This window comes from Balaenoptera acutorostrata, chromosome 11 (assembly GCF_949987535.1).
Source record: "Balaenoptera acutorostrata chromosome 11, mBalAcu1.1, whole genome shotgun sequence".
Classification (NCBI taxonomy): Eukaryota; Metazoa; Chordata; class Mammalia; order Artiodactyla; family Balaenopteridae; genus Balaenoptera; species Balaenoptera acutorostrata.
The window spans coordinates 55,344,226-55,368,492 of record NC_080074.1 but is presented as its reverse complement, the minus strand read 5'-3'; the positions used below and the strand labels follow the sequence as shown (position 1 = coordinate 55,368,492).

General features: G+C 33.1%; 1 protein-coding gene across 5 annotated transcripts in view; it reads left to right on the top strand.

Annotated features, from left to right (window-relative positions):
* The window catches only part of USP15 (ubiquitin specific peptidase 15), a 121,736-nt gene that overhangs the window by 59,022 nt on the left and 38,447 nt on the right, over positions 1–24,267 (top strand). For 4 of the 5 annotated variants that reach the window (XM_007179731.2, XM_057556516.1, XM_007179733.2 and 1 more), the window contains 2 exons: positions 5,703–5,789; positions 14,368–14,512. In XM_007179731.2, the coding sequence (XP_007179793.1) occupies positions 5,703–5,789; positions 14,368–14,512 (232 nt within the window). The remainder of the gene's footprint in view (positions 1–5,702; positions 5,790–14,367; positions 14,513–24,267) is intronic. The other variant, XM_007179732.2, reaches the window with a different exon arrangement.

Genomic DNA, 24,267 nt, shown 5'->3' with positions numbered 1-24,267 from the left:
CTGGGTGTTTGTCACCTAACGATGAAGGCAGAATAATGGTAGAATGAAGTTCTTGTGTACTGCTATTTACTGATAAACTGGTTTTTTCTGGTTATTTTATTTTGGTGGTCCAAGCTCCAAATCTTTTTTGGAAAAGCTTGTGCTTGTACATAAATACACACTTCCCATAACTCTGTACCTTGAGGTTCCTCAATTTAATATTCATTAAGATCTTGAGTGTGTATGCAGATTTTCCTTTGAAATGCTGAAAATGCACATCGATTAAATAAATCTTTCCTTCATGTAAACATTGTTACCTACTTTCTTTTGTGGTAAGATAATGTATAACCTAGTACTATGTCTCCAAGTTTTACCAAAGAGAGCATGGTCACAGTCAAGCTTCTTAGTTAGTGTTAGCTTCAATATTTAAAAGCCATATCCAAATTTAATTGAAATTAAGACATTTACATAGTATATTTCATGCATAAATGAATGTAACTTAAGTATTCAGTTCTCATATAGATGCTTGATTCAGAGGTACTCACAAATAATTATTGGTTATTTTATTTCTTCCTCTCTCCCCTGGTTTGTTCTAAAAAGGATTTGAGCAATTTACAGTAACACATGTAAGTCAAAGTTAACTATATGAATAGATACAAAAGTCAGGACAAATGGAAAATAAACAATTGTCATAGTAAGATGAAACCGGAGAAGTTAGCTGGTAGGGAGCAGTAAGGGCCTTTGAACTTACTAAAATTAATCTGCATATGTATGAACTTATTTTGGATCCTGATTCAAACTACCCAGTTTTTGAGACAATTGGGGAAAAAATGTGAACATGAACTGACTATTAGATTGGGACAGACAGTAGTATCAAAAAAGATTTCTTACCTGCTAGGGATGCATACTGTAGTGTTTACAGGTGAAATTATAAATGTCTGGGATTTGCTTTAAAATTGTCCAGCAAAAACATGAAGGAATGTGGAGGCCAAGGGGATTATAAATAAACCAAGAGTGGTAGAATGTTAATCATTTTTGAAGCTGAATGACTGATATTGGGTACATGAGGACTTGTGTATGTTTGGAGATATCTGTAATAACACAGCAAAAATAAAAATGGGTTGCAGTTTTGGTGTTGAGATTGATAATGACTAAAGAAAAGTAACTAATTTTATTTTTTTTAAGTGGAATGTTTTGTCAAATACCATATAGAGCAGTCAATATGAGGAACAAAAATCAGGTTATGAGAAACACTTTATATATAAATTTCCTTAAATTGTCTTTTAAGTATTTAACACCCTGCCTGACATAGAGGAGACACATAGCAAATGCTTGTTGAACTGAACTAATCTGCATCTTACAAGAGTAAAAGTGCTTAATTTTTCAAGAGATTTAAATTTCTCTTTTTCTCTGAGAACTTACCCTAGGATGATTGTTAGAAATGGGGAAAGTTTAAGGTCGGTCTTGTTTTTCTTAATAAGATAATTTTTGTTTTATAATGTTAAAATTTACAAATTCGGGTTGTTTTAGATCAGGTTTGAAAATAACTATAAAAAGTTTTAAATAACTATTTTTGTTATGTCAGCATTCAGACTTAATTTCTCTATATTTTGATTGCTCAGTATGGTATTAGATTTCCATGTATGTAGACTATTTAGATAACTTACAAAGAATAAGCTGTATTTTTCTGTTCAAGTAAGAAGTTCAGTTTAGCCTTGAATTGCAGGCTTTTAGTTGAAACATTGGGAATAGGGAAATTAAAATACTGCATTCAGTTGTCAGGGATGAAGTTTAATTTTCTCTCTTCATGAAATCATTTCAGCTAAACTCATGTTTTACCTTCTTCTGTCTTGTTAAGAGACGATTCACTGCGTTATATTACACTTAGCCCAAACTAGCCAAAATTAGTTTAACACTAGATAAATGGCTTAATATCTAGTTTATGTATAATATTCTAAGCATTTTTTTCACTCGTCTCTTCAGAAAGCTACTAGTGCGAAGTTGCTAATAAACAGTGTAATTTCCAAGTTATATCAAAGAAAGAGTTAAAGAGCTCAGGTTATAATCCACAGATTGACTGGTCAACCCCTACATTAACTCCACAAATGTTAGCTAGGTTGGACTATGTGTAATCTCAGTCAGAAGTTGGAATCACAATAGATGAGTGATCTAACTATTAACCATGTCTGTAACAGGAGGTAAAAAGTGTTACCATACTTTCTATTTAGCTGTGGATCACCACATCCATCCTGCTCTCTCTGATCTCCATGCTCTTTAAGAACAATCTCTCTACCAATAGTATTTATCTCAGTGTTTCCTAGACCTCGTTTTTCCCTCGTTATCTCCTCTCTCCTATACATATAAATGCCTAGCATACTGCCACACGTATAGTAGACACTCAGTTAACACTAGTTCGTGCTTTTGTTTCTTTTCCAGTATCATCTTCCTTGCTAACCTATAGATATAAACAAATCTCTCCCATCTTTTAAAACAAGACCATCAACTTCCTCTGAATACCATTTAGTTTTTCTTCTAATAGCCAACTTCTTTAAAAAGGCAGTGCTTACCATTCCTTACCACATATTCAGAATTTAACAAAGTCCTTATTTAACTTTTTTTAAACCTAGTTTATTTGACCTCTCTTTAATACTTCTTTTTGATAACTGTCTTCTAAAGAAATTCTCTTATTTTGAATCCATGATACCACAGTTTTTCACGGCTACCTCCTTGGCACTATGCAGTTTTACCTACCATTGTTTTTGTACAGTGAGGGAGGTCAGATAGTAAATAACACATTTGTGTTTTTATGAAAATAGTTTTGATCATGGACAGGTACCCTGAAAGGATCTTGTATCCCCCTCAGTGTCCATGGACTGTACTTTGAGAACTGCTTCGTAAACCTCCAAGACATGTTGCCCTTGCCCATTCCACTGTCTTAGTCCCAGCCTTTATTACTTCTCACCTTTGTTGTTTTTATAGTCTCCTAAATGCTCTTCCAATCTTCAGTCTCTTTCTCTTCCTCAAGAGTTACCTTTCTAGGGGGATTCCCTGGTGGCGCAGTGGTTGAGAATCTGCCTGCCAATGCAGGGGACACGGGTTCAAGCCCTGGTCTGGGAAGATCCCACATGCTGCAGAGCAACTAGGCCCGTGAGCCACAACTACTGAGCCTGCGCGTCTGGAGCCTGTGCTCCGCAACAAGAGAGGCCGCGATAGTGAGAGGCCCGCGCACGGCGATGAAGAGTGGCCCCCACTTGCTGCAATTAGAGAAAGCCGTCGCACAGAAACAAAGACCCAACACAGCCATAAATAAATAAATAAATAGATAGATAGATAGATAGATAGATAGATAGATAGACAAACCCAACAAGGTCCTACTGTATAGCACAGGGAACTATAGTCAATATCCTATAATACACCATAATGGAAAAGAATCTGAAAAAGAATATATATATATATATATGAAAAAAAAAAAGATTTACCTTTCTAGAATACAAATCTGATTACGTTGATACTCTTAAAATATTTCAACATGCCACAGCACAATTGGATAAAATCCAAATTCCTTCAGAGAACATAAAAAGGTTCTTCATTATCATACCTACCTTACTAACCTCTGTTCCTATCATTACACCCTACCCTTTCAGCCAATTCATTGGTAATTCCCTAAACACATCATGCTTTCTATAGCCCCACACATTTTCACATGCTATTCTTTCCACCTGGAGTACTCTCACTTTCCAGTTTCCACCTACCCTTCCAACTGTGCACATCGTTTTAAAATCACTTCATGTTACTACCCACAAAATTTGACTTTTTGTTATAATTTTAAAATTTGTTTTAGGACTTATACTGTTTTATAGTTATTTTGTTTGTATCATTTTCCCCTATTAGAGTGTGAGCTGTTTGAGATCAGGAACTGTCTCTCTCTTTGTACTCCTAGTACTTAACAAGGGCAAGGCATAATGTAATCATTTAATAAATGTTTGAGTGTTTTAATGAATTTCATAGAAAATTCTAATACTCTTCTGGGATAGAGTTGCTAATGAATAGTTAAAAAGGCCACAGATGGGCAGAAAAAGGAAAAAATATATATATATATATGCCTCAGCCATATATAATATGTAACAAATGTAATACATATTATAAATAAAATGAAGTAATCTTTATTTTCATAATTTTTGCTATAAGTAAAATTCAAGGGAATATTTCAGTTTCTATCTGTATACCTGAAAAGTTGTAGTGAATTGAATTAAATTGTAGTCAGATCACATTTTGAAAAATAAACCTCCTTAATTGATTATAAGTCAGTCTCGGTGTTTTTAGATTGTTTTCCTAAGTTAGCATTCTTAACATGAAGGCAGAAAAATGCCAGAATACTTCTATATTAATATTAGTTCTATTAATATCCTAAAATTAGTACCTTAAAATATTAGTATATTAAAATTACCTTTTAAATTTGTTTTCTACATTGTTTTATATTAAAACTTGGTTGCTTGTATTTTTTGATTTCAGCTTTAGTACAGTTAAATAAAATCTTGTAAGGGTCTTCCATCAGAAAGGCAGCTAAATAGAAGTCCCACTTAATGTAATCTACCTGTATATAACCTGCATCATCAACAACAAAAAAACTCTCCTTTAAAATGAAGAAAAAAATTTTACCAATATTTCATAATATATAAAACTTCAAAAGTTAAATAAAATTTTATATGTAAGAAATTTTATTACCCACCACTTAATTTAGCAAAATCCAAATTACCTGAAAGCAAATTTTGTAGATTACACTTTCCTGCCCAATGACCATTTTGCTGTTCATTAGCACCTGAGTAGAGGAAATAAAATAATTTTTAAACAGCAATCACTTTGGGCCTCACTAATTTAGAATTTATGATGACTGAGATACTGGACTGAAAGTATTAGCCTCTTACAGCCCGTGGCCTAGATGTTGCCTAGTAAATTAAAATTGTATACAAAATTACAAGGGAAATTAAATCTTCTAGAGACTTTTAAGTACTACTTTAAAACAATCATTCCTATATAATGAATTTGTTTACTATAAATCATGCCTATAAAGCATATTTGTTGATTAAAAGCCATTAGTAATTTAGATTTCTCCAAAAACATTCTGAATTAGTGAGGTGTGTAATAGATAGTGAGATTTATATCTGTTCAGTTTTTTCAGGGATAACCTTGGCCAAAAATTACTTCTCGGGATTATGTTTGGAATTCTCTTTGCTATTTCATCCCTCTTGCCTTACAGTTTTAAAAATTGGTAAAATCTATGATATCTGTGTCTGTGTTGTGTATAATTGGAATGCCATAGTACCTACTGAGACACAGTGGATTTCTTTTACATGCTTCCTTTAAAAATTAATATTTTAATTCCATTGATTTAAGGAAATTATTGATTGTAAAATGTTAATAATGGTTACCTGAACTCAGAACTGGGTGGATTGCATTAGTAGATTTATAAGAATAATATCAAGTTTTATATTAAATTTGATCAATTTCCTTTGAAAATAGTTCCCTTATATACTATTATTTTTTATATGAACAAATACATTAGAAATTGAAAACCAAAAGGTATATGGTGATTTTGCTCATAAATCTGTTTTCCAGCATTCATTTACTACATACATTGTCATCTGTAGTTCTTTTCTTTATTTCATAATTAATTTCAAACTTCAGCATTTTTTATCTAATTTAACATTTTCATATTTTTAAAGGTCCCCAGGTGCATCCAATTTTTCAACTTTACCAAAGATCTCTCCTTCATCTCTATCAAATAATTATAACAACATCAACAACAGAAAGTAAGCACTGAATCTTAAAAACTCTTTGTTTAATTGATCGCCCTATTGTGGTTGCAAAAAATCTCTTGTATCTAAAATTTAGGATAAAAGTCTTAATGCATTAAAATTGATTTTCTTTTAAATCACTGGTCAGTTCTTCAAGGAGTAACTTCACAAGAAAGCAAGCAGAGGTATAAACTTCTTGATTTAATATATATACTACAATAATTTACTAAAAGAGAAATAAAACACTTTCAGAATTTCATATTCTAAACACTAATTATTGAAATATATATACAAGTCTGTTAGAATTCAAATTTTTAAGAACAGTATAAATTTCAGATGTCATTTTAGAACTAGACATGTAATCACAGACAATACATAGTGCTTTTTAAAAGTGTTTATCAGTGATTCTCAACTGGAAAACATATAAATTTTTATGTTTATCAAAAAGACAATTACTTTTTCTGAAAAAGTTTGGAGAAACAATTCCCTTGCTCCATCAGGAATAGTATTCAGAATCTTAGGATTTACAAAAATTACATGAAAATGTGTGCCATATTGCTATAAGAAAAAGGATTCAGAGTCACTTGGGATTCACTATAACGTCTGACATGGATGTATTACCTTGAAAATTGGCATGGTTTTATATAAAAGGATAAAAAGAAAACTTTATTTATAATTACTCCATTCAATTATGGGAAGAATTTTAATCCAGAGATGATTATTGTCCTTTTACTTCTTGGATATATACATTGTAGTTTATGTTTTAGGTTTACAGGATTTATGTAGTTAAATATTTACACTACTTGTCCAGTTCATAAATGGCATCTGATTATTCCAAAGGGTAAATTCAAAAGGACTGAAACTATTCGTGAAATAATCTTTTAAAAAGCACCGTTAATTGAATTTATAGGTTTAATTAATGTTCCCTTAAAATTCATATGGAGAGGTGGGGCTTGACAAAATGATTCTAATTTTAACATACATCTGGATTATAAATATATAAGAATAGCCAAAATAACTTTGGAAAGGAAAAACAATGAGAAAGGATTAATCCTACTAAATATCACAACCTGTTATAAAGATATAAGATTTCAAACAGCATAGTACTGACCCAAGAATATACCTCCAGATCAATGGAATAGAAAAGAGAGCCCAGAAACAGACCTTTATATATAAAAGAATGTAGTGTGATCAGAAAGTATCCTAGACTAATGGAGAATGGGCAGATTATCCAGGAAATGCTATTGGAAAAATTGGATTGCTATTTCTCTTTAAAACTTTAAATTAAACTAAAATTTTAATTGTCAGCCATATAAAAATTAAAAAGCAAATAAATGGAAAATATTCTTGCTACAAATGACAAAGGAAGGGCAGATATTCTTAGTATATCAAGCTCATAAAAATCACTGAGAAATTTTTTAAGACAACTAGAAAAGTAGGTAAATGATGCAGCTGGGCAATGAAAATAAGAGAATTAAAACAAACATTTTAAATGTTCAAGTTCACTACTAACTAGAGATATGTAAATTAAAAACATAAACAACTCCATCCACTTTCCCCCACCTCAGTCTCATTGGGAAAAGTTAAGTGATGGTATCTGTTCTTGTAAGGATTCTGTTTGAGTGGTTGGAGTATTAGTCCAACTTTCGTAGAAAAGGGTTTGCTATATGTATCAAGAAGATTTAAAACACTAATTCCTTACTTCAGTAGTAACAAGATACGTGCACTGTAGTATAATAGTGAAATACTGAAGACACTGGATATCCAAAATTGCAGTGTAATGTGTTCTCTTCTATTTAAAAATGTATATCCACAGGCAAAAGAGTAAAGGGAAATATCCTCCTATAATCTGGTTTGTATTTTACATGGTATCTTTTAATGTAATTCATCAAAAGTAATTTTCTCATATGAGATAAAATATTATTTGTGTTTCTACCAATTGCTGATGGCTCCCACAGTTACTATAAAAGAATTTGGTTCCAGGTATAACATGTATTTATAGTTAGTTATGCTTTGGAGAGATTTTTTAGTGTTGTATATAGACTGTATTGAACATAGGCTGTATTTTGACCAGAGTTGCCATATTAGTATATGTGATCTGGTGCTTCTGTTTTTGTCTTATTTCCCTCTCACAGTAAAAATATGACAGTACAATCTGATCTCAAAACCTCTGACTGCAGAAAATATTAAGAGAGGAACTGGAGTGTTGTCTTAAAAGTTTAGAACATGATTGATTAATGATTCTACTCCTATGACTAGGTTATATTTTTAGCTGTTTATATTTGTCTATTTTAGACACTAAAATAGTCCTTTCATATTAGGAAAGTTTAATAGCAAATAGCTACTGGTACCACCTTACTTAAAAGTAAAACTTAACCTTTCTTAGTAAGGAACAAAATTTAAACATTTATAAAATGGAGAGTTGATTTTTTTTTTACTTTAAAAAACTTGAATTAATGTTATAACAATTATTTCACATAAAATTTATTTCTTGACTTTCTTTTCAACTTGTGGAAATAAGTAGCTGCTTAAGACTTCAGATGGAAATAGCATAATAGTTTCTTTAAAAGTATGTAAAATGGGTAATGACCTTTTAAGATTAAATACGTTTATGAAACTTCATATATGTGGAGATAATACTCCAAGTGTAAAGTACATATTAAAATCAGTAGTTGTGACACAACGTTTATATGGCATTTATTAACAAATTCAAGACTTAAACTGATACATTATTAAGTTATAAAGTTTTCATTTCCAGAAATAAAAATATTTGTTATAAAAGTAATAACAAAGTGTACTTGGAATTATTTCATTGAAGTTTAATAAAGTTTAAGTTTTTATTAAAGACTAATATTATGAAGAATCAGATGCCAGAATATTGTTCATTCACCCTGTGTAGTAGTTTTACTTGTTAATCTGTACAGTATTAATTCTTGCCTCAATTATAATTTAAGTACATTTTTAATATGTACCAAAATCTTTCCACTCTCCGCATTTTTCTTCTGTCTTGCTGCATCTGCTTTACTATAATACTTCCTCTAAAAAAATCTCTTTAATGTATTTGTTGTCTCAACTCTTGGCATTCCACATCGGGGCACATTTTATTTTTCTGTTAATTCATTTAAAGCTCTTTTATTTGAAATGGAAATGACTCCCTGAAAGAGATTAAAGGATGAAAAGGAACTGGATTTTGGAGACTGCCAGAGACTAGCCATCTGGCTTTTGACAAGTTAGTTGCTGAAAGTATCATTTCATTAACTGCAAAGTGAGCATAATTACAGTTATGAGGTTTAAATTATAGATTTATAGTGCTTATAATGTTAAATGTAAATGCTAATTGAAAACTCAGTTTCAGCCACCATCACCCTGATACAAAAACCAGACAGAGATGCTACAAAAAAAGAAAATTACAGACCAATATTACTGATGAATATAGATGCAAAAATCCTCAACAAAATACTAGCAAACAGAATCCAACAACACATTAAAAGGATCATACACCATGATCAAGTGGGATTTATCCCAGGGATGCAAGGATTCTTCAATATACGCAAATCAATCAATGTGATACACCATATTAACAAATTGAAGAATAAAAACCATATGTTCATGTCAATAGATGCAGAAAAAGCTTTTGACAAAATTCAACACCAATTTATGATAAAAACTCTCCAGAAGGTGGGCATAGAGGGAACCTACCTCAACAAAATAAAGGCCATATATGACAAACCCACAGCAAACATCATTCTCAATGGTGAAAAACTGAAAGCATTTCCTCTAAGATCAGGAAAAAGACAAGGATGTCCACTCTCACCACTACTATTCAACATAGTTTTGGAAGTCCTAGCCACGGCAGTCAAAGAAGAAAAAGAAATAAAAGGAATCCAAATTGGAAAAGAAGAGGTTAAAACTGTCACTGTTTGCAGATGACATGATACTATACATAGATAATCCTAAAGATGCCACCAGAAAACTACTAGAGTTAATCAGTGAATTTGGTAAAGTTGCAGGATACAAAATTAATGCACAGAAATCTTGCATTCCTGTACACTAACAACAAAAGATCAGAAAGAAAAATTAAGGAAACACTCCCATTCACCGTTGCAACAAAAAGAATAAAATACCTAGGAATAAACCTACCTATGCAGGTAAAAACCTGTACTCAGAAAATTATAAGACACTGATGAAAGAAATCAAAGATGACACAAACAGATGGAGAGATATACCATGTTCTTGGCTTAGAAGAATCAGTGTTGTGAAAATCACTATACTACCCACAGCAATCTACAGATGCATTGCAATCCCTATCAAACTACCAATGGCATTTTTTACGGAACTAGAACAAAAGATCTTAAAATTTGTATGGAGACACAAAAGACCCCAAATAGCCAAAGCAAATCCTGAGGGGAAAAAAACAGAGCTGGAGGAATCAGGCTCCCTGACTTCAGACTATACTACAAAGCTAAAATAATCAAGACAGTATGGTACTGGCACAGAAACAGAAATATAGATCAGTGGAACAGGATAGAAAGCCCAGAGATAAACCCATGCACATATGGTCACCTTATCTTTGATAAAGGAGGCAAGGATATACAGTGGAGAAAAGGCAGTCTCTTCAATAAGTGGTGCTGGGAAAATGGGACAGCTACATGTAAATGAATGAAATTAGAACCTCCCTAATACCATACACAAAAATAAACTCAAAATGGATTAAAGACCTAAATGTAAGACCAGACACTATAAAACTCTTAGAGGAAAACATAGGAGGAACACTCTCTGACATAAATCGCAGCAAGTTCTTTTTTGACCCACCTCCTAGAGTAATGGAAAAAAAACCAAAAATAAACAAATGGGACCTAATGAAACTTAAAAGCTTTTTGCCCAGCAAAGGGAACTATAAGCAAGAGGAAAAGACAACCCTCAGGATGGGAGAAAATATTTGCAAACAAATCAATGGACAAAGGATTAAGCTCCAAAATATACAAGCAGTTCATGCAGCTCAATATCAAAAAACAAACAACCCAATCAAAAAAATGGGCAGAAGACCTAAATAGACATCTCTCCAAAGGAGACATTCACATGGCCAAGAAGCACATGAAAAGCTGCTCAACATCACTAATTACTAGAGAAATGCAAATCAAAACTACAATGACGTATCACCTCATACTGGTTAGAATGGGCATCATCAGAAAATCTACAAACAATAAGTGCTGGAGAGGGTGTGGAGAAAAGGGAACCCTCTTGCACTGTTGGGAATGTAAATTTATACAGCCACTATGGAGAACAGTATGGAGGTTCCTTCAAAAACTAAAAATAGAATTACCATATGACCCAGCAATCCCACTACTGGGCATATACCCAGAGAAAACCATAATTCAAAAAGATACATGCACCCCAATGTTCATTGCAGCACTATTTACAATAGCCAGGTCATGAAAGCAACCTAAATGCCCATCGACAGATGAGTGGATAAAGAAGATGTGGTACATATGTACAATGGAGTATTACTCAGCCATAAAAAGGAACGAAATTGGGTCATTTGTAGAGATGTGGATGGACCTAGAGACTGTGATACAGAGTGAAGTAAGTCAGAAAGAGAAAAACAAATATCGTATATTAACGCATATGTGTGGAATCGAGAAAAATGGTACAGATGAACCAGTTTGCAAGGCAGAAATAGACACACAGACGTAGAGAACAAATGTATGGACAACAAGGGGGGAAAGTGGAGGGGGGGGGTGGGATGAACTGGGAGATTGGGATTGACATATATACACTAATATGTATAAAATAGATAACTAATAAGAACTTGCTGTATAAAAAATAAATAAAATTAAATTTTAAAAAGTCAGTTTCCAATATTTATAGAAAAGGGCTTGATTTTACTAAAAAATGTTATATTTTTAAATGTATATTCATTTAAGATGAATTAATCTAGCATAGCATTAAAATTCCCATTAAGATTACTGACATTTATTTGTTTTTGCAAAGTGACATAACCTTATGGGATAAGGACTAGCTTACAACCTTTAGAAAAAAAAAATAGCAGCAGTAGTTATGAAAGATATAGAGGCTGTCTTTCGGGTTTAGGTTTCCATGTACTTTGTCGAAGTGTTTAAAGAGCTGTTGGTTTTGCTATTTTCCCCGACAGAGTTTATTTGATATAAAGAACACATAAGATGTGGATTATAAGTGACCAATGAAGATAGTATTAAAATATTTTCAATTTGTTAGTTTTCTTTATTATCATTGAGCATGTAGACTACCATCTTAATCTTTGGCCAAGGTTTATTCTTATCCTGTCACTTAAACTAAAATGTAGATATCCTTTAAGGATTCAGATCACTTGCGTGGGTGTTGGTGTGGGTGTGGGTGTGGGTGTGTGTGTATGCATGAGCATGTATTTGGGCATACTTTCCCTTTGTACTCTGACTTAAGTTTTATTATAATTTTACAGTGGATATATATGGGTTTTTTTTAACATGTTGAAAATGTAGGCCTTGCATTTTTGTAATATATAGCAGACCTTGATTTTAAGCACTTTTTTTTTTTTTTTTTTTAATAAATTTATTTATTTATTTTTGCCTGCCTTGGGTCTTTGTTGCTGCACGCGGGCTTTCTCTAGTTGCGGTGAGAGGGGGTTACTCTTCGTTGCGGTGCACGGGCTTCTCTTGTTGTGGAGCACAGGCTCTAGGCACGTGGGCTTCAGTAGTTGTGGCTCATGAGCTGTAGAGCACAGGCTCAGTAGTTGTGGTTCATGGGCTTTGTTGCTCTGCGGCATGTGGGATCTTCCCCGACCAGGGCTCGAACCCGTGTCCCCTGCATTGGCAGGCGGATTCCTAACCACTGCGCCACCAGGGAAGCCCTAAGCACTTCTTAAAGGGGTAAAAGGAAAACCAGGATTCAGTTTTTTGTTACATGTCCTCAAAGTTAGATTCAAGAATCCAGTCACTCAGTGACTATATATGGAATTGCTGATAGGTGCCTTGAACTTTGGAAGGCAGCTATGCTCACCACTATACCACCAACGCTAGTGCCTTGAACTTTGTTACTGCTAATATAAAATAAAATATGAATTATTAGGCTAGTGATCTGCAAAATCCAAAAGACGCTTGAACCCGTTTTTTTCTTTTCGTTAAGTTTAAAACAAGTAAATAGCTACAAGTCTATGAATTGATCAAGGTTGCACTTCTTTGGAGCCTGCTCTTTTTGTTTAACTTTGGGGTAGGTTGGTTTTTCAGTCTGAGAGTTGATCTTTTATTTGTGATGAAGGGGGGTGTTTTCTTAAAACTACAAAAATATTAGTGAGATAGCATTGTGTGTGTAAATTTTGGTTGATATGGTTTTGTGTGTTTTACCTGTTGGTTTGTTAGGGTGTTTATGTTTACTAAAGGCTTTGTTAGAACAAGCGGTAGTACAGTTCGTATAAACTGTTATAAAGTGAGAGTATAGAAGCTACAATAGAAAGTATTTGAAATTATAAGTAAAAACTTAAAAAAAAAATAATACCAGGAATAAATTATAGCCAATTGAGATTGTCAGAGTTACTGATTTACCATGTTTATTTGTAACACTGTATTCATTTATTTACATCATTATTTGCTTTTAGCAAATAACCTTGACTCTTGTTCAGGTTTGTTCTAGTGAATAAAAAAAATAATGATTGAAAGTATGCTTTTGAATTATATCCAAAGCATCCATCATAAATATCTTATAAGATAACCTATTAAAAATTAAGGAAGAATCTATCCTTTTCCACAAAATTTTTTTTAGTTACATGTAAAAAGAAAGAGGGATCTAACTTACTGACTTCTCTTAGTTCTTTGTAAAATTACCCTGATTCTCTAAGGTTGAATATTATGTAGGTTTTTTTTAAGATTAATATTTATTGTACTCATAGTACAAATTATCCTGAGGTTGTATTTACCTAGTTAAATAAACTGCATTAATCTAACAAACTAGAAGATTCTTTCCATAATAATAATACTGAAGTGTGTACTTGCTTCAAATCATTTCATTTTTGCATTGCTCATCAACCCAGGCTGTTTTCTGCATTTGAATACCAGATTTTGCTGGTCTAGCGTAGAATACTATAAATAGAATCTTCGATGCATCAGAACAGTGATGTCACAAAGGCCCTGGAAATCTCTGCTCTCACCTGTAACTAAAGCACAACTCTTCCAGCTTCTACTGTTCTCACTCTATTACAGTAGCAGGATGTAAAAGGGACATCAATGAGATGATTTATTGCTGCGGGTGGTGTTTAAAATCTGAATGTTTTACATTTGATGGAGCAGTGAAGAATGGAGCAAGCTGTGAAGCTGCTCCAGTTAATCAAGGGTAGAAAGACATAATGTGGTTTGTATTGGTTGGTGTGGTATATGATGCCGTGATTTTGTTGATTGAATGAGGAGTATATTAATTAAGGGGGTTATTTTGATTTAGGTTCATGTTAAAAGTACCTGAGTTAAGTGCTTTATAAAAAAATTAATGACTGACCGCATATCTCAAACAGGTTTAAAGTACTCTGTTCATTATAACTATATGATGATAATTGGCTGCATTATGAAAAAGATTTTTTGTTTTCTTCCAGTGTGAAAAACTCAAATTATTGTCTCCCATCATATACTGCTTATAAGAACTATGATTATTCAGAACCTGGAAGAAACAATGAACAGCCCGGCCTCTGTGGCCTAAGTAACTTGGGAAATACGTGTTTCATGAACTCAGCTATTCAGGTAGGTCTTTCCAAACAAAGTGAAACTCATGTTTTATGGTAATCAATAATACAAGAGAAATAGAGTTGGGTTTTACATGTCAGAATATGAGTATTATATGTGTTTGGAGAGTTTGTGTTTTCATGGAAGATTTAAGCATACACATTTGAATCATTCATTCTAAGAATATCTTATCATGATTCTCAGGTGGCATGTGATTGATTATCATATAGTAGAAGATTAAATATAAGTTCATACAAAAAATATAATTCCAAACAGAAAACCTAGGTTCTCTGAGAAGAAAAAAAAGCGAGTGAGATCTCTCCTTTATATGAAGTCTCTTGCTTTTTTTAGACATTGGTGGGAATTTCAGAGAATGATTATTTTATGGTCACCAGTGTTCTAACTCTAAATAAAATTAATTTTAAATCTTTTTTTTTACCTTAGTGTGAAATTAAGATTTGTAAAAATAAGAAAATTTTATGAACCTTTTGTATACATATTTTTAACAAATCACTTTCCCTTAATACTCTTTCAATTTGGGGATATAACAGATCACTGCCCTTTTTTTCCCTTTGTCTCTCCATAGAGCTTCCCTTTTCTTCCTGCTCTGTCTGTACCTTCTTCCAGTTTTACCTGTGAAATATTTATGTCTTTGATTGATTGTGAAGTAACAAGATCCGTGTATACTTTAATATCACTGTTACTGTGCATAAAATTAGAGCTGGTTATTTTATTCCCCTTTTACAAATAAAATTCTGTATTTCAAAAAGCCCAAAATAATGGTATACTATTTTGATATTTGAATTTTAACCTTCTTTTGGAAGTCCTTTTTTTTTCTTTCTTTTTTTTTGTGTGTGTGTGTGTGCAATTCTGAATTTTTATTTTTAAATCTGCAGTATTCTGTTCTCTATATTTTAATACTGAATCTCCTATGCCCAAGGGGCACCCTCCAAAGATATAAATTAAATACATATATGGATTGATAAGGACATTATTGCAAATCTTGACTATCTGAGAAAAGTATAGGACTCTTTATCATCCAAAATTCAAAATAAATCCTTTGTACATAGTCATTAATCCAGTTGTTTCCTAAATGAACCATTGTCTTTATAGCATTCTTGAAAAATTAGAAATTTAACTGTCATAACTCTTGACCAGGAGTTGGCAACTTTTCTGAGACATGCACTGGGATGTATAGTCGATTAATTCCTGATATCTTGGTTTAGAGTTGAGCCGCTCAGGAAATAGCCTATCTGCTGAAGCAGATACTGTGTAGGTTAATAAACTATTCCTTTAAACTTTCTTTGATGAGTAATATTGCTTATACTTTAATGTGAATTACTTTATCCAAAATTTTTTTCTAGGTTCCTAGCACTAGTTAGACAATTAAATTTTAAGATATTATATCTTTATTTTCTGGAAGAGGAGAAAGGGAACTCATCTGAGAAGAGCAAGCCAAAACATATTGTTATCCTGGCAGTTATTTAGATAACAAAGTAAAGTGCATGGGTGCCGAGCTTTCAGAGTAGGAACAGGGCAGACATATTGTAATTTTGTTTGTATATCTGTTGGACTACCCTGCCTAATCACTGAAAAATCATCTTCAGCACCACCTCTGGAAAATGTTTTATATAATCGGTGGTTACATCAGTATCAGAAAACCCTTTCTCATATCACCAGTCATATTAATTGTTATACAGCTGCTTATCCTTGCACTACCAAAATTACTTTGGTTCTGGAGGCTTGATATTCTTGAGGTCTTTTGGGTTTTGTTTTGTTTTTTAACATTGTAGTATGGAAAACCAATCTTGGTGCTTTTTCATAAGGATTAAGACTAGGATTTTCAAAAAGTTTTAATAGCATAAGCATAAAAAATTTGAGTCTGTTAGAACAAGAGTTAATGTTCTTGCTAATCATTCATGGTAGTCTCTAGCTTACATTCAAACTAAATTCCTTCTAGGGCAATATTACATTCTAGTTTCCTGTGCCTTTGTTATAGTCTATTTAGTGTTGTCTCCATATGATTAACTCAATTTCTCAAAAACAAGTATTAAAATGAAATCTTCTAATCAGCTATGTTGAGCTAGATTTGGCATTTGTTGAACTGTTTTGTGTATGTTTAAGGTATAAGAAACTTCATTTATTAGTTTTTGCTTCTGTTCAAAGCACTTTTATTACAATAGGTATGTCTAATGCTGACCTTCTCTTTTAATATATTTCACCTTTACATGTTTCATTTCAACTGAGATATAGCCATGAGGGTGAGGTTTGTTAGGGTGATAGTTTGTAATTTTCTGATAATATCACAAAGTAAGAAAAAATTTTCATGAAAATTTTAGCTAAGTATTTTAAGCAGTGGATATTATTTTATGTCTGTATCTTGTTGGAAGCTGTACTTTTTCTAAAATAAAACTCTCCAAGTTGGAGAAGAGAAAAAATTAGTTTTAATTTTTGCTGCTTTTGACTTTTAATCCAAATCCAGAATTAGAAAAGCTAGTACTTCAGTTTTATTTTCTTAAAGCATCTGTGATTTTTAATTGCTTTAGATGTCAGCTCTCAAGTTGAAAATTCACCATAGGAGGGAATATAAAATGGTGGCAGTAGCCTATGTTATTCTGTTTCATGAACACCATGTAAGTTCTTAGGTCCACAGATGAAAAGGGTAAAAGATAGTTAATAGAGTAGATTTTTTTAAATAAGTTTTTTAGATACCATTTCCTCAGTTATGCTTTTTTTTTCAAGTTTCTTTGTGACTTCTGTGAAACTTCAGATAATTCATGAACTTCAGAAAATATTATAAAATAAAACTTCTACTGATAATTTATATTTTAATATAATTCCTTTTATTAATTCAATAATTCTAAAAATATGAGTGGGCATTAGTACATCAGGCAGTGTAATTATTGATATATTGTTAACAATATGGATGTGAAAGCATACCTATTTTTTCTTTGTGAGAATGGGTTATGTTTAACCCATCAGTAGCCTTGAGATGATGAAATTGTTTGATCGCTTGTGATTAAAAACTTAAGAAGCACCAATCTGAGTGTGACTTAATATCATTATTGTTATTATTCAATTTAATTATATTGATATTCAAGATTTTCTCTGATTTAATGGTACAATTGAGTATTAAATTTTTCTGATGAGTACAGTACTGCCATACAGTTTCAATTTGTCAAGTTAATATTTACTGAATGGCAAACATGTGAGATACTTTTAGACATAGATCCTGACTTATGAAGAGTATAGTCTTGATATTGTGATTTTTCAAATGTTTTACTTTTTAGCATGAAAATCTTTTTTTAATTATTACTGTGAAAAGTTTAATTGTATCCTCAATATTTAAACAGATGTAGTGAAGTTGCTTTGGTTGGGTGAAGTGCCCAGAGTCCCATCTGCTTTCTTCTATTTAGTGGCCCCAGAAGCATTCTCATGGGATCCCAGGACTCTGAGGAACAGTTTAAAAACCATATTCTGGCTAGAGAAAAGAAAACAACACATTAAAAATTAGCAATATAAGTTAGAAGCACAGACTGTGGAGTTACACTATCTGGATTGAAAACGTCTCTACTACTGATCACCTGTGCTGCCCTGTATAAGTTATTTCTACAACTCATTTTTCTCCTCAGGTGAGGAAAATAATAGTACCCATATCTTAGGAGTTTTGTGGGGATTAAGTGAGTTGATGAATATAAAGCTCTTAGGATAGTGACTGGCACATTGTAAATGAATAGGTATTAGATTATGATATTATTTTATCTTTCTAAATTGAAGGAGTCAAGCAGAATGACTTCGGGAAAATTCTACCATCCATAGTCCGTGTATTTATTTGTTCTCCTTTCCTACAAGTCTTATTCCACTTTGTCAGGACCTAGTGAATGAAGAAAGACTTGAATGTACTTTTAATTCTTTTTTGCTTAGTAGTATTACAATAATGGTATTTATCATCTCCATTTCTGAGCTGTGTTAATTTAGCTCTCCTAGGCATACTGATAGGCAAGGGATATAACAACATAGAACTGTTCATGAATAATCAATCTGCAGGAAATTTAAAATTCTTGAGTTCAGGTTGTCTCTGGCCTCAGCCTCCTGAGTAGTTATGATTACAGGCATATACCACCGTGTCCCAGTGGTACAAATAAGTTAACAAAGTAGTTTTCTAGGGCCCTAAATGTATTACTCCATTGAGAGAATGTCTAGTTTTTGAAATTTGCATTATTGGAGGTAATTTTAATTAGCATTAGTTGATTAGTAGATTTCAGGAGCACTCCAACCCTTGTCTTTTTCATTGTCAAGGCATAGGAGGCTCATGATTGGCCTCCTGAAAGAAGCAACTCTTCAGATGGATTTGAAGCAGGGGAGTGATATGGTCTTTTCCACTGGAAAGCTGCATGGCGTGAGATAGTTGTTTTCAAACTCTTTACTTGGAAGTAACAGGGCTCCTTAAATAGACTCTAGGAAGTCACTGAAAAACTGATAGTAATCAAGGAACTGTTCATTATCCCTGTCATACAATGCAGTCAGTTGAAATTCCAGGCACTTTTAAGGTCAGCTTCTTCCTGTGATCTGTTGGGTTAGGGAAAAAATCTTTCTGTAAATTTAGAAGAATATAGAAAGTTGAAAGTTTTTTTATAAGACTTAATTAAAGAGAATGAGTAATACTACACAAATAATATTCTTTTAGGAAATTAGATTCTCATTATAATGTAAAACAGTGAAAAAGTCATTACTAAAGCTATTATTTCTGTGTTCTAGTACTTTATAGCTTTGAATGTGACTAAGTGTAATGCTTTTCTACACTACCTGAGACTCTCGTTTTGCATTTATTGGAACAAATTCTTGGAAACCCACTTTAACATGAAGCTTTGTAATTTTATTCAGATTAACCAAACTTACAGCTGAATAAATGAACATAGTTTCAATCACAAAAAGAAACACCTAATCCCTAAGACATAGAATTTTAAAAAACAGTTTAGGATTTTAAAGAAAATGATGACTTCCGGTAAACTGAGAATGTGGCTGATTAAAAATTCAAATAATATTCCTAGGGCAGATTTTTATCTATCCAAGCAATTAAACTCAATTATTTGAGTTCCTTCCATACTATGTGCCAAAAATTACATGGCAAACTAGCATCAAAAATATGTTTAATTATCTATCAAATGACAACTCAATCAGATCTTTCCAATTTGATAAAGGTAAAGAAATGGAAACAGCCTTACTTGTATTAGAACCATTCACTTTCCCATCACAGATACCAATGTTTCTACTTCTCCCTTGTTTGCAGGGAAAGGGAGAAGTATCCCTTCCCTTTAGAAGAAGAAAGGGGGCTGGGAAAAGAGAACCTGAATTCTCAGGCAGCTTATTTGTGGAAAGAGTATATATAGCAAAGTTCTGTAAGTATTTAGTTTTCATAACTGGAGCAGAAACGGTATCTCTGAAAGAATGCCTTGTACCTGTGTAACTTGGCTAAAATGATTTCTAGTCATGAAAATATGCCTTTCTTAACCAACAGTCTTACTTGTCTGTTCTTCACATTCTTCCAAATTAGTATACAAATTTCTCTAGGATTAATGCTTCTATTTCTGTTAATATAAACTTTCTAATGTTTTGTCAGTCCCTAATTCTATAATAGGAAATGACAAGAGTACAGGTTACAGGGGAAAGGCTTATTTCAAGGAGTTGTAAATAATTACATCTGATTTTAATACAGAATTGTTTTACATTATATTCATTAGGTAGACTTACTTGCAGTGCTAACATTTATGGCAGCAGTTTTTAATATAATCAGACTGAAGTATCTTGTATTGATTTTAATAACTACTCAAAGTATTTGTAATTGAAAACATGAGAAATGTCAATCTTTAATATATAATAATTTATATATATTCATATATAATTTATAATATATAAATTTGTAACTACAAATTTGCCCCCTCTAAAAAAACAGAAGAAAAGAAAAAGCGGTTCCAGATTTACTTCTGTTACCTAAAATTCAAAAACAGTTCATTTTCTTGATGTCAAAATCTTTTCTAAAATACATTTTCTTCCTTTAATAAAGGTATGCATATCATTCAACACATTATGATTGGAATATTCTTAAGTATATCAGGGTTATGTTCTAAATTTTATAAATTGGTATTATTGAATAGTGTCACTAGAAAATATAAGATATTGGACTGATAGAGCCTTTCAAAGGAGAAAGCCATGCTAAATTTCTCTTAAAGCCTTGTTTGTTGTCTTTTGCCTATTTGTTCTGACGTATACATTTAAATTCTGGTCAGTTGCGGCTATGCTGTTTTAATTACTAAAAGGCCCTCGTCTATTAGATTTTTTTCTTCTGATATCACACTTAAGATCATCTTTCTATTTTAGTTTGTGAGTAAAAATAGTTTGTGGTGATGCATGTTACCAATGATCAACTTCATTAGTGTTTTCACTTTGCATGATTCAAACGGTTTCCCTGGGAGGTTATGTACACAGTTACTCATTTGATGGTGTGTTCGAAATAGTTTAAGAACTCCTTTTGGAATTGCTTTCATTCTTCTGAATTTCACTGATGGATATTTCTCTTCCTTTGATGACAAAGTTGATTTTTCAAAAACCTGATGTTATTCAGAGCATTATCTGCAGAATATTATAGGTGATCAAGCTGGATAATTTTTTTCAAATAATAAATATGATTGACAAGTCATCCATTCATTTACTCAGCAAATATTCATCAAGGGCCCACTAAGTGCCTTTCACTCTGATAGGCAGTAACTATACCATGGTGAGCAAAACCAGTACTATTTCCATGGATCGTAGTCTAGTAGGGGAGATAAACATTAAATAAATTGTGAATATTTTAAGCATCATGAAAAGAAAAAATCATGGAGAGTGCTCTGAGTATAACAAGAGCTGGGAGAGCACCTAACTTATACTGGATATCATATTCCCCAGAAGTAACCTTTGAGCTATGACCAAAGAACAGGTGTTAGGCAGGTGAGAGTTGAAGTCAGATGGAGCAACAGCATGTGCAAAGCCCCTAAGGTGGGCAAGTTTGAGGAACCAAAGATAAGTAACCTGTGGGATAATATTTAAATGGGGGTGGGATAAAATGAGTTCAGAGAAATAAGCAAAAGCCAGATCATGTAGGGGGAATATGGATTGTAATGTATTAAAAGGCATTGAAGGTTCCAGGCTGCTATCATCTCATCTGGTTTATTGCAATTATCTTCTAGCTGATTTCTCTGCTTATACCCTTAACTCCTATGGTCTGTCCTCACAAGAACAGCCGGAGCGATGTTTTTAAACTTAAGGCATTTCCTGTTACCCTTTGTCCATATCACTAAATGCCTTCTCATTTCACTCAACAGAAGCTAGAGTTCTTAAAAGAGAATATAAGGCCGTGTATGATCTGGCTTCTATCTTACTTTCTACCACTTTCCTCTATGCTCACTCTGCTCCATCCTCAGGAGCCCCCTCACATATTGCACGAATGTTCCTGCCTTGGGGTCTCTGAACTTATAATTTCCTATACTTGGAATGTTCTTTCTCCAAATGTTTATATCCTTACTTTCTCACTTCCTTTAGGTCTCTATTATCAGTCAGATCCTTCCCTACTCACTGTATACAATGGTAACTGCCCTCTCCCATTCCATGACCACCTGATATATGCTATATATATATATTTGAGTTTTTTGTTTATCTGTTTGCCTCCCTCTACTCCCAACTCATGCTCCATGAGCACAGGGGTTTTGTTTTAGTCACTGCCATAGCCCCATTACCTCAAACAGTGTCTGGCATGTATTGTAGAAGGCATTCAAATTAATGAAAAGTGAAGGAAATCACAAGTGTGTGTCTGGTTTTTGGCTTGTACATCATAATGTTAACATAATGGTAACAGTGGGAGGAGAGACACAGAAGAAGTAGGTTTGGGGTAAGGAGAAGATTATGAGTTAATTTTAGGCATGTTCAGTTTGTCATGCCAATGAAACATCCAAGTGGATATATCATAGGCAGTTGGATATTCTAGTATGGAATATAGACCAGAGGCCTAGGTTGGAAATAAAAATATGACTGTAGATGGTATTTAAAATCAGGGAAATGATTGCATCTGTGAAGTGAGGCCATCTGTGAAAAAGAGGTCCCAGGACTAAGCCTTACAATATAACATTTGAATATAACATTTGAATATAACATTTGAATGGAGGAAAGACTACTGTTGCAACAGGAAAAAAAGAAATGGATTATGGACGCAAGTAGTTTCTAGATTTTGTAATGACGTCCATTATCCTAAAAGTACGAGACCAGATCACAAGCTAAGAATGAAAGAATAATATTGCTCAGCAATGTTGATATCTCATTTAGGATTGGAGACCATCAATTTAGAATGGTATAAATTTATTCACTTGAGAGTTTCTCTAACAGTGTTTAGCTACATGGTGCATAAAATAGATGAGTTCATACAATAAAATGATTGGGTTCATCTAGGGATGTAGAGAGAAAAGGTCAAAGGAATTAAGAGCAACTAGACTAATTTTCTTATTTAGCTAATCCAGTAAACTTCCATTGAGACCTACTCCGTGCCAAGCGTTGTTCTAGACACTGGTGGTACAGAGTTGAACAAGACTGTGCCTATCCTCTCGAATGTCGTGCTGTAGTGAATGAGATGGCCATATAAATAAATAAGATGTAATATGTGATATGATAGAAAGCATGATCAGCCAAATGTTTTGAAAGCAAAGAAAAGAGAGCCATTGGGAAATAAGTGAGGCTTCACCAAGGAGGTGACACTTGAGTTGGGTCTTGATTTCATTTGACTGAGTATATTATTCATTATGACTTACGTTTGGTTCATCTGGTCATAAAAATAGCAGTGACTTACCAGAGGTACAATTATAACATTATAGCTCATTCTTGTTACCACATTTTTCCACCACAAAAATCCCTGCATCAGAGGCAGGAACACTCCCAAACTCATTCTACGAAGCCGCCATCACCCTGATACCAAAACCAGACAAAGATGTCACAAAGAAAGAAAACTACAAGCCAATATCACTGATGAACATAGATGCAAAAATCCTCAACAAAATACTAGCAAACAGAATCCAACAGCACATTAAAAGGGTCATACACCATGATCAAGTGGGGTTTATCCCAGGAATGCAAGGATTCTTCAGTATACGCAAATCAATCAATGTGATACACCATATTAACAAATTGAAGGAGAAAAAACATATGATCATCTCAATAGATGCAAAGAAAGCTTTCAACAAAATTCAACACCCATTTATGATGAAAACCCTCCAGAAAATAGGCATAGAGGGAACTTACCTCAACATAATAAAGGCCATATATGACAAACCCACAGCCAACATCGCCCTCAGTGGTGAAAAATTGAAACCATTTCCACTAAGATCAGGAACAAGACAAGGTTGCCCACTCTCACCACTATGATTCAACATTGTTTTGGAAGTGTTAGCCACAGCAATCAGAGAAGAAAAAGAAAGAAAAGGAATACAAATCGGAAAAGAAGTAAAGCTGTCACTGTTTGCAGATGACATGATACTATACATAGAGAATCCTAAAGATGCTACCAGAAAACTACTAGAGCTAATCAATGAATTTGGTAAAGTAGCAGGATACAAAATTAATGCACAGAAATCTCTTGCATTCCTATACACTAATGACGAAAAATGTGAAAGTGAAGTTAAGGAAACACTCCCATTTACCATTGCAACAAAAAGAATAAAATACCTAGGAATAAACCTACCTACGGAGACAAA